The sequence below is a fragment of the Scyliorhinus canicula genome, chromosome 6 (genome assembly GCF_902713615.1).
Source record: "Scyliorhinus canicula chromosome 6, sScyCan1.1, whole genome shotgun sequence".
Taxonomy (NCBI): Eukaryota; Metazoa; Chordata; class Chondrichthyes; order Carcharhiniformes; family Scyliorhinidae; genus Scyliorhinus; species Scyliorhinus canicula.
Genome location: NC_052151.1, coordinates 210,799,951 through 210,813,738, shown reverse-complemented (window position 1 = coordinate 210,813,738; position 13,788 = coordinate 210,799,951). Strand labels below are relative to the sequence as shown.

Sequence of the window (13,788 nt, the reverse complement as noted above, 5' to 3'; positions counted from 1 at the left end):
TCAATCCCCATTAAAAGACATTGGCTATGATATGAATTGAAAAATTAAGATTCAAAAATGAAATTGGGATTAAAAACAACTTATGATGAGAGGAAAACAATGGAGTATAGAAGAGGTAACTTCAAAGAGGAGAGATAAGGAAATTGACACACATCTGCTGAAGGTCGATTCCACAGGGTGGATAACATCCATTGCACAATGACGATGGAAATGGATGCAGTCTTCTACAATCAAGGAACGATGCTTTGCAAAATCCCGCCAAAAGCCCCCCCCAATTTGTTCAGAACCCTACTGATATGAAATGTAAGAGCATGCCAAAACCCAGAAGGGTAACTTGGACTACCAGTCTTAAGAGATGTAATTTTTCAATTTAGTATACTGTGACAATAATAAGTGAATCAGGGAGTAATATTCCAGTTGTTGTGTGGACAATTAATAAAGTATATTTATTAAAAGACATACCACAAGGACTACAATATACTACAGCACTTAATCACACTCATGGCTTTACATGCAAAGTATTACAAGAAGTTATGAAATATGAAACTGGTTCCCAACTCACTACGATCCCCAAACAATATCTGTTATGCAACACAAGTTAAATCCAACAAATAATTACCACACACAGGTTATGTGGCCACATTTAGAGAAAGCCTTCAGTTTCAGCGAAGGCAAAATTTGCTACTAATGTTTGGGAGACTGGGCCCCAGTGGCGGCCACAGAGTCAGCAGTCACGCATTTGGCAGCTCCCGCTCAAGCTGGATTTTTTCAGCGATGGAGATTTGAGAGACAATGGACTGGCAGGAGAAGGAGGACATCGAACTTTGGAGGAGATGTGAGGAGGTGTTTCCTTTTGGTGAGCTTTTCTCCTTTGAAATGGTTTGTTGGGCTTGGTAGTGGGGTGCTTGGGGAGGGTCTAGGACAACTCATCGCCGCCACCAGGGTTATGGAACATGCGAGCGACAAATGTGAAATTGATTAGGTTCAGATTTGGTCAGTTGACTGTTTACTGTAGGGCTCTATTGAAATAGATGCTGTTAATTGTAAGTTACTGTTTTTTGTATTGTGTTTTCCGTCCGTCTCTGGTTAAATACAATCGTTTTTATATTGGGCACTTTTTAAATAGAGTCAATTTACTGAAAAATATACAGTAAACAGTCAACTGACCAAATATGAACCTAATCAATTTCACGTTTGTCGCTCGCATGTTCCATAACCCTGGTGTTAGTCAATTTCAGCTATTCAGCTATTCAGACGAAAAGCACAAAATTATATGTGGCAGGTGCGAATATACATTGAGCAACTTTGTGAGTTGCAAAGTGCACTCTGGTCCAAGTCAGCTGATATATGCCACTGGTTTCATGCTAATAAGTTTCTTTGAGATGCCACGATTGATAACCCTATGCAGGTGTGCGTGTGTGGATGCGTTTGCGTGGATAGATGTGGGAGGATTATCATGTTAATAAATATATATGCAATATAAATAGAGTCAATTTACTGAAGTCTGTTGACTACTGTTTTTATTGGGCTGGCGATGAGTTGGGCTGGCGATGAGTTGGCTGGCGATTAGTTGGGCTGGCGATGAGTTGGCTGGCGATGAGATGGGCTGGCGATGAGTTGGGCTGGCGATGAGTCGGCGGCGATGAGTTGTCCCATTCCCCTTGGGGAGCATAAAGGGTTAGTGCACATTTTTCGGTCTTTGCTTCTTGAGGGAGTGTGGATGGGTTGGGGGGGGAGATTTGGAGGCATTGGACAGGGGTACAGTGGGGGCTGGTCAGGAGGTGAGGGAAGGAGAGGGGGCTGTTGTTTTGTTTGGGGGAGCTGTGTTGCTGATAAGGGTGCGATTGGTGTGACGCAGCAGGAAAGGGAGTGATGACGGTGGACATCCGAGGGTGGGCCTGGAGGCTCGCCTGATGCAGGCCAGGGGGTGGCCCAAAAAGGTATATGGTTGATCAGCAGGCTGATCACGTGGAACGTGAGGGGGTTGAATGGGCCGCTCAAGTGGTCATGTGTGTTTGCGCACATGGGGAGAACGTGCAGACTCCACAGACAGTGACCCAAGTCAGGAATCGAACCTGGGACCCTGGCGCTGTGAAGCAACAGTGCTAACCACTGTGCTACCTTGCCGCCAGCATTTAATGATAGGAGGTCAGACTAGGAAAGGATGGGGAGGGTAGATGTTCCATTCAGGACTGGATATGAAGACGAGGGAGATGGTGGTGTTGGTGGACAAGCGAGTGGCGTTCGAGCTGGGGAACATCGTCGCAGAATCGTTGGGAGGTGGGGGGGGGGGGGAAGGTTCGGGATGGTTAGTGGTAAGCTGGAGGGGAAAAGCTCCTGGTAAATGTTTATGCCCAAACCGGGACGACGTGAAGTTTATGAGGTGAGTGCTAGGGGTGGGGGTGGGGGGATGCAGTGCCCACAGTTGAGGCTGGATGTGGGGCTGTTGTCAGTTGAGGAGGTGGGCGAGCAGGTGAGAGCCGCCATTCGGATGTATGTGGAAATGGAAATGGAATTCACTTATTGTCAGAAGTAGGCTTCAAATGAAGTTACTGTGAAAAGCCCCTAGTCACCACATTCCGGTGCCTGTTCGGGGAAGGCTGGTACGGGAATTGAACCATGCTGCTGGCCTGCTTTCAAAGCCAGCGATTTAGCCCAGTGAGCTAAACTGAGCCCCTGCAGGAGGTGTATGATTTGGGGGAGGTCACAGCCGCCATTCTGTGGGAGGCACTCAAGGCGGTGGTTCGGGTGGAGTTTACTTTGATGCTGGCACACAGGAAAAAGGGGGAACGGGCAGAGATGGCACGGCTGGTGGAAGAGATTCTGAGGGTGGACACGAGGTATTAGGAGGCCCCACAGGCAGGGGTGTTGAGGGATTGGCAGAGGGTCCAGATGGAGTTTGGATTGGTGCCCATGGGGAAGGCAGTAGGGCAGTTGCGGAGGGCCGGGGGGGCAATATACAAGTATGGGGAGAATCATAGAATTTACAGTGCAGAAGGAGGCCATTCGGCCCATCGAGTCTGCACCGGTTCTTGGAAAGAGCATCCCTACCCAAGCCCACACCTCCACCCTAACCTTTGTGGCGGGAATTCAGCTGTTGGAGTGGGCGGAGCTACAGAGTCGAGCAGTGAGTATTTAAACTAGCTGCTTCGCGGATTCGAGTCTTTTCGGCAGGGAATTCAGCTGTTGGAGTGGGCGGAGCTAGAGTCGAGCGATGAGTATTTAAACTTGCTGCTTCGCTGCTTAAACAGCGGCCACAGGGGATATATTTGAAGTGTAACATCACAGGAAAGCAGTGATCTGATTGGCTGGCAGGATCCTGCTATACTGTGAAATCCCGTACACACCTGGTAGGATCCTGATACACTGTGAAACCATGTACACACCTGGCAGGAACATGATACACTGAAACCGTGTACACACCTTTTTTTAAAAATAAATTTAGATTACCCAATTACTTTTTCCAATTAAGGGGCAATTTAGCGTGGCCAATCCACCTACTCTGCACATTTTTGGGTTGTGGGGGCGAAACCCTCGCAGACACGGGGAGAATGTGCAAACTCCACACGGGCAGTGACCCAGAGCCGGGATCGAACCTGGGACCTCAGCGCCATGAGGCGGTTGTGCTAACCACTAGGCCACCGTGCTGCCCTTCCCTGTACACACCTGGCAGGATCCTGATACACTGTGAAATCCTGTACACACCTGGCAGGATCCTGATCCACTGAGAAACCCTGTACACACCTGGCAGGAACATGATACACTGGGAAACCCTGTACACACCTGGCAAGATCCTGATACACTGTGTTGGGTCCCAATAGGCAGGTTTATCTTAATAAAATCCTATGATGTGACACAAAGACGCATTGGCTCAACAGCCAAGATTAGTGCCTGGGCAGATATTAAATTATCAGATTCATGGCTGTTGAATAAGCAGGATCACATGTAGGTTTCTGGGCTGGGATTCTCCGACCCCGCGCAGGGTCGGAGAATCACGGGGAGCGCGAGAATCGTGCCAGATCGGCTCGCCGATTCTCGGGCGCCCGCAGGATCGCCGCCGCTCAACAGCCACCCCGCCGATTCTCCGGGCCTCAACGGGCCAAGTGCCCGCTGAGTTTGGCTGAGCCCCGCCGGCGTGGGTTACTCTGGTCCCACACGGCGGGACCTGGAAGTTCTGTCGGGGGGGACATCCTGGAGTCGGGGGCGGGGGGGGGCCTCCACAGTGGCCTGGTCCACGATCGGCGGGCGTGCTGGTTCCGTGGGGGCCTATGTTGCTTCGCGCCTGGCCCCTTTAGGGCTCCGCCATATTGCCCGGGGGCCAGCGCGGAGACGGGAACCCACGCCCATGCGCGAACTGGCGCCGGCTGTAGCGCGCATACGCGGACTCGCGCCGGATGGAGCAGCGGAGACCACTCCGGCGCCGTCCTAGCCCCCAAGGAAGGGATGAATGCCTGACAATCGAGGACCGTTGACGCCGGAGTGGTTCGCGCCGCTTTTCATGCCGGCTTTAGAACTTGGCCACGGGATTAGAGAATCCCGACACTAATGTCTGTAGTTCAGGGCAGAATTGACAGCATTCACTCGGAGCGGAAATATCTGCATAGAAATCTGTGTTCGGTAACTTTAAACCCAAGTATGAATTTGAAACTATTGTCAGCTTTCATTCACTTACACATGAAGCTTCCATTAACTGAGTTTCATTGAACTAAATCTATCTATTCTTGAGAAGTTATTATGTTAATTTTCAAAATAACCTCTCTGTTCTAATTGAAGATGTTCAACAGAAACACAAGGAGACACTCCGGGTACAAACTGAAACACTGAGAGTGAACACTATCCTGATAAAGGAGAAGGTTAAGATTTTCCAGCTGGTTGATCGATATGCTGAGCTGACGATCATTTCTACTGTTCGAGATCGGATACTTGTAGAACATGAACTGCTGGCAAGAGGCCGACCCCATGAAGAGTGGAGAGAGAAACATCTCCGGAGAGAACTGGAGAAAATCCGAACAGATCAATTATACCAGAGCAGTTTTTCCTGGGGAAAATCCGAATCTGGGAGTTCAACTGCAGTGAGTGGAGACCTGGGAATTGGAAAAACAACAATGGTACAAAAGATTGTTTATGACTGGGCCACGGGGAAAATATACCCACACTTTCAATTTGTTTTCAGTTTCAAATTCCGGGATTTGAACACTATTGATTGTAGAATAAACCTGAGGAATCTGATACTGGATCAGTATCCTTACTTTGGGAATGTCTTGGGAGAGCTCTGGGAGAATCCAGAGGGATTGCTGTTTATATTTGATGGTTTGGATGAATTCAAGGACAGGATTGATTTTGCTGACAATCGGAGAAATACAGAACCTCTGTCCATGTGCACAGATCCCGAATGCTGGTGTGAAGTGTCTGACATTGTGTACAGTTTAATACAGCACAAGATGCTCCCAGGATGTTCAGTGCTAGTGACCAGCCGCCCCACTGCATTAAATTTATTGGAAAAGGCTGAGATCAGTGTCTGGGCTGAAATCCTGGGATTTGTTGGTGATGAACGGAAGGAATATTTCAACAGGTATTTTGAAGATCAGACAGTGGCAACAGCTGTTTTCAAACATGTGGAGGAGAACGAGATCCTGTACACCATGTGCTACAACCCTTCCTACTGCTGGATCCTCGGTCTGTCACTGGGTCCCTTCTTTACACAAAGTGACAGGAAACAGCAGCGAGTTCCCAAGACCATCACCCAACTATATTCCTACTATATTTACAACATTCTGAAAAACCATGGCCGAGAGATTCAAAGCCCCCGTGATGTGTTACTGAAGCTTGGTGAGATGGCCTTCACAGGAGTCTCCGAGAAGAAGATTGTGTTCAGAAATGGAGATTTGATCAAGTACAATCTGCAATCTTCCCAGTTCCTGTCTGGGTTCCTGATGGAACTTTTGGAGAGAGATGTTTCTGCCCAGAGTGTGGTTTACACATTCCCACACCTCACCATCCAAGAGTTTGTAGCTGCACTCGCACAATTCCTGACTCCAGATCCTGGGGAGATACAGAAATTCCTCACCAAAACTCACAACAAGAAAGCTCGTCAATTTGAGATATTTCTACGCTTTGTTGCTGGTCTCTCCTCCTCGCAGTCAGCTCAGCCCATGGAGAAAATTTTGGGTCGATCTCTTCACCAAACTACCCGTCAAGTGATTGACTGGGTGAAGGAGAGGTTTCAAGAAGAGATTGGAAACACAGCAAATGCGTTTGGTAACAGGTGGCACCTGAACACATTGCACTATCTGTTTGAGACTCAGAATATAGCACTGACTCGTAGCATATTTGAATCCTCTAAAACACTTCGACTTCGAGGTTTACAACTAACTCAGGTTGAATGTGCGCTTCTGTCTGATGGCATAGGATTCTGTGATACAATAAATGAACTCGATATTGCATTCTGCGGTATGTAATATGAAGAACTGCAGTGGCTTGGACCTGCACTGCACAAGTGTCAGATGTTGAGGTAACTGTTTAGCTGAATGGTAGAACAGTCACGGATTGTGTTATTACTTTGCTACATTACTCTGTAATGAAGCAAACGGTTCAGTTAGTACATTCAAAACAAGAGTGAGAAGTCAATTAAATGCCTGATGATTTAATTGCAATAAATTGCCTTTTTCTCCCTGCCCAAGATATGCCCACTGTTACTTACGCATCGGCCAACACTAACTGCAGCAGTTTGAGCCTTGGAGCATCCCTCCCTCTTTCCAAAACGTAGGAGCAAGTAACAGTCATTCCACCGGTCAATATCCATCGCGAAAGGAAAAATAAAACACCAGACATTCAGTTAGTAAGAGGAAAACAGCTATGAGACATCAACTGACAGTAAATTTGCTAACTTTTCCTTGTGAGCTCATCAATGACACTGACCTTCATTCTCTCCAACGCAGTTGTGTCTTCACCTAGCTCGCAGGAACTCCACCTCGGAGTACGAAGGTCAGTAGTTCAGGGTCCTCTGCGTTGACTCTTCAGTGGATTTTTAAACGCTAAGATCAGCCTGGAGAAAGGCTCCAAATTAAGTGGTTCCCTGATATTAGCCCCAGAGTACAGGCATATACCTGCCAGCAGTAGGGTTTTCAAACACTGGTGCAACTCATTGGAAGGGCAGTGAACCTAGAAATTTCTGCTCTGTCATGGAGGTCTCCAGCACCGAAAACACCATTCAGCCCATCATGTCTGTACCGATCAAAAACCACCAACAAAGTATTCTAATCCCATTTTCCTGCACTTGGCCCTTATCCTTGTGTGCCTTGGCATCACAAGTGCACAGCTAAATACTTTTAAATGTTATGAGGGTCTCTGCCTCCACCATCCTTTCAGGCAGTGAATTGCAGACTCCGACCACCCTGTGGGTGAAAAAGCCTTTCCTCACATCCCCTCTAAACCTCCAGCCCTATCTTTACCTTAAATTTATGTCCCTTGGTCATTGATCCCTCCACCAAAGGGAAATTTCTTCCTGTCTACTCTCCTCATAATGTTATAGTTCTCAATCATATCTCCTCCGCTCAAAGGAAAACAACCCCAGCCGATCCAAACTCTCTTCATAGCTAAAATTCTCCAGCCCAGGCAACATCCTCTGTATTCTTTCCAGTGCTATCGCATCCTTCCTGTAACATGGATTCCAGAGCTGCACATAATACTCAAACTATGGCTTAACCAAAGTTTTATACAGTTCCGGCACAACCTTGCTCTGAGACGCAATGTCTCAGCTAATAAAGGCAAGGATACCATATATATTAACCATTGTATTTACATACCCTATCACCTTAAGGGGCTGGTGTACATGCACACCAAGATCCCTCTGATCCTTGGTACTTCCCAGGATTCTTCCGTTCCTCATGTCTTACCTTGCCTTGATCGTCCTGCCCAAGTGCATCACACACTTATCCGAATTGAATTCCATTTGACCAGCTCGTCTATATCCTCTTGCAATCTGTGGGTATCCTCCTCACTATTTGCAACCCCACCAATTTTAATATAATCCGCAAACTTACCTTTCAACCCTCCTGCATTTATGTCTCAATCATTTATATAGACCAGAAACAGCAAGGGGTCCAACGTTGATCCCTGTGGGACCCCACTGGACACAGTCTTCCAGTCAGGAAAACATCCCTCAATTATCACCCTCTGCTGCTTCCTGTCACTCAGCCAATTCTGGATCCAATTTGCCAAATTACTTTGGGCTTGCTATCAGTCTGCCATGTGGGAACTTATCAAACCACTTCCTGAAGTCCAAGTAGTCTACGTCAAATGAATTGGGCTCATCTACACACATGGTCACCTTCAAAATATTCAATCAAGTTGGTTGTACATGACCCTCAACAAAACCATGCTGACTGTTTTTGATTAATCCCTGCCTCTCCAAATGCAGATTAATTCTGTCCCTCAGATTTGCTTCCAATAGTTTTCCCACCACTAAGGTTAGACTGACTGGCCTGTAGTTTTCTGCTTTACCCCTTCCTCCCTTCTTGAATAATGGTGCCACACAGGCTATCCTCTAGTTCCCCTAAATTTTCAGTCCAGTTATACCAGAATTAAATGAAGTGCCAGTTTTGTCGGGAGTAATGTAAGAGACTCCCCGCTCCTATAAATTAGTACAGGAGCATTTTTTGTTCTCACTCTCTTTCTTTAGGCACCATGTCCAAAGAGGAGATTGGCGACCATGGGCTTTACAAGTTCTCCCATTCTTACCACTGCCATCAGGCACATTTGAAGGATTTACAGGTTAATAATCAACCTGTTTAACCACATCATGAATGCACTATTAAGTTGTGGAATGAATGGGGCTCCAACCTGAGCTTCTAGCTCAGCGGCACGGATTCTCACCTTGGTGACACAAGAAACATAAAAAATGTAAAAAGAGATTAAATAAATCCTCGTTCAATAAATTCCAGGTGGACAAATTTTACAGCAGCATTTAGCACAGTTTCACAATATTACACACCCAGGTGCATTGTAAAGATTAATATATTGCACAGAGAATAACATAAAAGGTATTGATTCTTTATTGTTTCAGAAAAAATCATTCCAAGAAATTTACCATATTCTCAAAAAATTCAGGATACGAGGAGCAACAGAAGTAAAATTAGTTTCTGCTGACTAAGCTTCAGGCGGGTAATTCTGATAATCAGGAAATGTGATCAGATGGGGGTGATATTTAAAAGCTTCATACGGACATTATACATAATGGACAGAGTGAGATTTACCATCACTGACAGGATGCTACGAGGCCTGTTTACATTGGGCCCCCAGTGGTCGGTTACAGCAACCGTACTGTTTGACTATTTACATGTGGCTCGTGTATTGAGGTTCGGAAGGGTTAAGTCCCCCATGTCCCTCCTACATGTTATAAAAAAGGAAGTCCATAACCTGACAAGTCTGGTGCAAGGCCAGAACATGTGGGTGTGGTTAGCCAGGCCTCCCTGGCACCATTCACATTTGTCCTCTCCCTCTGGGAAGACCCCACTCATACGCGTTCTGGTCAAGTGCGCCTTGTGCACTACCTTTAGCTGTATTTTGCTTGAGGCTCAGCCCTTAGCAGCTTCATTATTCCTCCCATGCTGGCTAGGGGTTTTGAGCTGTAGAGGATCAGGTCACTCCACCTAGGGTGAGACTCTGCTCCTTGTGTTCCCTCTGGATGCCTCTCTACCCCTGCGCTGATCTGAGATCGATAGCCAATGACTCGATTGCCGGATTACCAGCGGGACAATGGGAATCCCTGCTTCGTGCCTCTGTACAGCCGGAGTACTCCGAGCTGGTGGCATTTATCTGTACCGTTCCTGTTGCTCCATGTGGTGCCTCCATTCGACTCTGTTGAAGGCCTTATATGTGTCTAGGGAGATGATCAATTCTGGTATCTCCTCCCCTGGTGGGGTCATGACCATATTAGGTAGGCGCCTGATATTCGCCGTTAGTTGTCTGCCCTTGACCAAGCCCAAATGATCCTCCACAACATTTGCCAGTCCGTGTTTGGGAGAGAGATAGGTCAGTATGAGCTGCAGTCCATTGGGTCTTTGTCTTTTTTCGGGATCAGCGATATTGAGGCCTGTGCCAGTGTGGGCGGCAGTACCCTCCTTGGCAGCGAGTCATTGAACATATCCTGCAGGTGCGGGGTCAGTGCTGCCACAAATCTTTTACAGAGTTCCACCGGAAATCTACCTGGACCCGGTGCCTTCTCTGACTGCATGGAGTTAATGCTGTCCATGACTTCCCCCAGTTCTTCTGGTGCTTCCAGTCCCTGCCTCCTTTCCTCCCCATCAATAGTATGTCCAGCAGATCCAGAATCAGCTTAATCTTCGAGTCCGCCTCCGGGGATTCGGAGATGTACAGCTCATAGAATCGTAGAACTTACAGTGCAGAAGGAGGCCATTCGGCCTATCGGGTCTGCACCAGCCTTTGGAAAGAGCACCCTACGCTTCCACCCTATCCCCTTAACCCATTAAGCCCCCCTAACCTTTTTTTGGAATCTAAGGGGCAATGTAGCATGGCCAATCCACCTAACCTGCACGACTGCACAAAGTGTAGTCGTGGCCGAGTGGTTAAGGCAATGGACTAGAAATCCATTGGGATCTCCCGCGCAGGTTCGAATCCTGCCGACTACGAATATACTTTAGGGGCAGCACGGTAGCATGGTGGTTAGCATAAATGCTTCACAGCTCCAGGGTCCCAGGTTCGATTCCCGGTAGGGTCACTGTCTGTGTGGAGTATGCACGTCCTCCCCGTGTGTGCGTGGGTTTCCTCCGGGTGCTCCGGTTTCCTCCCACAGTCCAAAGATGTGCGGGTTAGGTGGATTGGCCATGCTAAATTGCCCGGTGTCCTAATAGTAAGGTTAAGGGGGGGAGTTGTTGGGTTACGGGTATAGGGTGGATACATGGGTTTGAGTAGGGTGATCATTGCTCGGCACAACATGAAGGGCCTGTTCTGTGCTGTACTGTTCTATGTTCTATGTTCTATCTTTGGACTGTGGGAGGAAACCGGAGCACCTGGAGGGTATCCACGCAGACATGGGGAGAAAGTGCAAACGCCAGACAGTTACCTGAGGCTGGAGTTGAACCCGGGTCCCTAGAGCTGTGAATCAGCAGTGCTAACCACTGTGCCACCATGCAACTCTCAGTAGAATGTTCCCATGGCCTCATTAGTTTTGTCTGGCGCCGTGGCTGGTGTGCCATCTCTTCCCTCACTTGCACTATCTCCCTCGTGGTTGATTGCTTTCTCAGCTGGTGAGTCAGCAGGCGGCTGGCCTTGTCTCCATGTTCATAAAAGGTCCACCATGTCTGGCAGAGCTGCTTTACAGCTTTCCCAGTGGAAAGCAGGTCAAATTCCATTTGTAGCTTTTTCCCCACCGCCAGTATTTCCACGGAGCGGTGGAGTACCGCTGATCCACATGCAATATAGAGTCGATCAGCCGTTGCCTCGCCACCCTTTCCTTCCTGTCCCTGAGTGCCCTATACTCTACTACTGTCTCCCCCTTATCACCCACCGCCTTCAGTGCCTCCCAAACCGTAGATGGTGAGACCTTCCGTTTTGGCTGCAAGTTGCATATCCGTCCATGGCTTGTGACATTCTTTTGCAGAACACCTCGTCAACGCAGAGGGCTGTGTCCGGCCTCCATGGAGAGGATCTGAGCCCGGCCCGTCTCCAACCTCGTGTCGATGTCGTGTGGTGCTTGTATGGAGATTACTATTGCTGAGTATGCCACCCCTATTACCTCCTGGAAGCACCAAATTATCAATTACAAAGAAGTAGATATGGGTATACACTTTGTGGACCTGGAATAAGAGAAGTCCTTCTCTCTCAGATGGTTGAACATCCAGGGCTCTACCCTCCACCCCCCCTCATCTGCTCCATGAGGTGTTCAGTTCCTTAACCATTGCCTATTGTTTCCCTGATTTGGTTTGATTTGATTCGATTTATTGTCACATGTACCGAAGTACAATGAAAAGTCTTTCTGCGGCCAAGGAAACGTACACAGTGCATACATAGTACACAAAAAAAGAATAATTGACAAATGATACATCGACAAACAGTGATTGGTTACAGTGCGGAACAAGGGGCCAACCAAAGCAAATACATGAGCAAGAGCAGCATAGGGCGTTGTGAATAGTGTTCTTACAGGGATCAGATCAGTCCGAGGGAGAGTCGTTGAGGAGTCTTGTCGCTGTGGGGAAGAAGCTGTTCCTATGTCTGGATGTGCGGGTCTTCAGACTTCTGTACCTTCTGCCTGATGGAAAGATCTGGAAGAAGGCAATGCCTGGGTGGGAGGGGTCTCTGATGATGCTGTCTGCCTTCCTGAGGCAGCAGGAGGTGTAGAGAGAATCAATGGGAGGGTGGCAAGCTTATGTGATTCGTTGGGCTGAGTTCACCACACACTGAAGTTTCTTGCGATCATGGGCTGAGCAGCTGTGATGCAGCCGGATAGGATGCTCTCGATGGCACAGCTGTAGAAGTTTGTGAGAGTCGATGTAGACATGTCGAATTTCTTTAGCTTCTGTAAGAAGTAGTGACGTTGTTGGGCTTTCTTGACTGTTGCATCAATGTGAGTGGACCAGGACAGACTGTTGGTGATGGTGATCTCCAGGAATTTATAGCTATCGACCATCTGCACGTCGGAGCCATTGATGTAGTGTATTACAACGCTTCCTGAAGTCGATGATCAGTTCCTTGGTCTTTCCGACATTTAGAGAGAGGTTGTTTTTTGTACACCATGCAACCAAGTGATTTATCTGCCTTCTGTAGTCTGATTCGTCGTTGTTTGAGAAACGACCCACCACAGTCATATCATCCGTAAACTTATATATTGAGTTGCAGTTAAATCTTGGCACACAGTCGTGTGTGTATAGGGAGTACAGTAGAGGACTGAGCACACATCCTTGCAGGGCCTCGGTGTTGAGGACTATTGTGGAGGAGGTGCTGTTGCCTGTCCTGACAGATTGCAGTCTGTTGGTGAGGAACTCAAGGATCTAGCTGCACAGGGAGGGGGCTGGATTTGTCTGTCATTGGGTCCTATACGCAGATGAAGTCTCCCCCTACTTCCCATTGATGAATCAGTGGGAGTCTAGGTCGGTGATCTCCGCCATGGTTTTTTTTAAGAAAGCCTGCGTCATCCCAGTTAGGGTCGTATATATTTAAAAGCAGCACCGGTGCCCCTTCTAGGATGCTGCTAACCATTACGTACCATCCCCCTGAGTCCGTCACTGTGTTTGTCGCTGTAAGGTTCATCATTTTGCTGAACAGTATGCCCCCCCGCCACCCACCTTCCTCGTACCGAAGCAAGCTTGGTACGTCTGTCCAATCCAGCTCCACCTTACTCTCAAGTCGGTCCTTCTCCCTCAGGTATGTCTCCAGGACGAAAACCATGTCGACCCTCAGATTTTTCAAGTGGGCGAAGACTCAGGATCTTTTGACCGGGCCATTGTGACCCCTCAAGTTCCGGCTGACTATGCTGATTGGGTGTTTCTGCCCCTCCCCCCCCCCCCCCCCCCCCCCCCCCCGGGCAGGATCAGCCACACTTACCATGCCCCTGCACACTGGGGTTTCTCTTTGAGGGATACCCAAGATGGCTGCCATTTTCTTCTTTGTTCCAGCCCCCCCCCCCACCAAGTGCAACTTGTTGTGACCAGCGTTCCACCTTCCCCCACTTAATTCCCCCCCCCCGAACCCCGAGCCCATCTACCCTTTCCGTCCCTTCTTTCCATCCCTTGCACCCCTATTGCCTCCCCCCACCTTATTCCCCCCCTTCTG

The 13,788-nt window shown here is 48.2% G+C and overlaps 1 protein-coding gene and 1 non-coding gene across 2 annotated transcripts; both read left to right on the top strand.

Moving 5' to 3' along the window:
• The first annotated feature begins 57 nt into the window (after nucleotides 1–57).
• LOC119968010 (NACHT, LRR and PYD domains-containing protein 3-like) lies at nucleotides 58–7,093 on the top strand. Its single transcript, XM_038801112.1, has 2 exons — nucleotides 58–115; nucleotides 4,774–7,093. The coding sequence occupies exons 1-2, from the start codon at nucleotides 58–60 to the stop codon at nucleotides 6,456–6,458; spliced, it is 1,743 nt and encodes a 580-aa protein (XP_038657040.1). The 3' UTR covers nucleotides 6,459–7,093.
• A 3,475-nt stretch (nucleotides 7,094–10,568) lies between these two features.
• Nucleotides 10,569–10,649, top strand: trnas-aga. Its single transcript has one exon. It is a non-coding gene; the product is annotated as a tRNA-Ser (tRNA).
• Nucleotides 10,650–13,788: the final 3,139 nt, after the last annotated feature.

Coding starts and splice junctions, on each gene's coding strand:
- LOC119968010 (XM_038801112.1), top strand. CDS start 58: ATGAAATTGGGATTAAAAACAACTTATGATGAGAGGAAAACAATGGAG. Junction 116..4,773: donor AACAATGGAGTATAGAAGAG/GTAACTTCAAAG, acceptor TTCTAATTGAAG/ATGTTCAACAGAAACACAAG.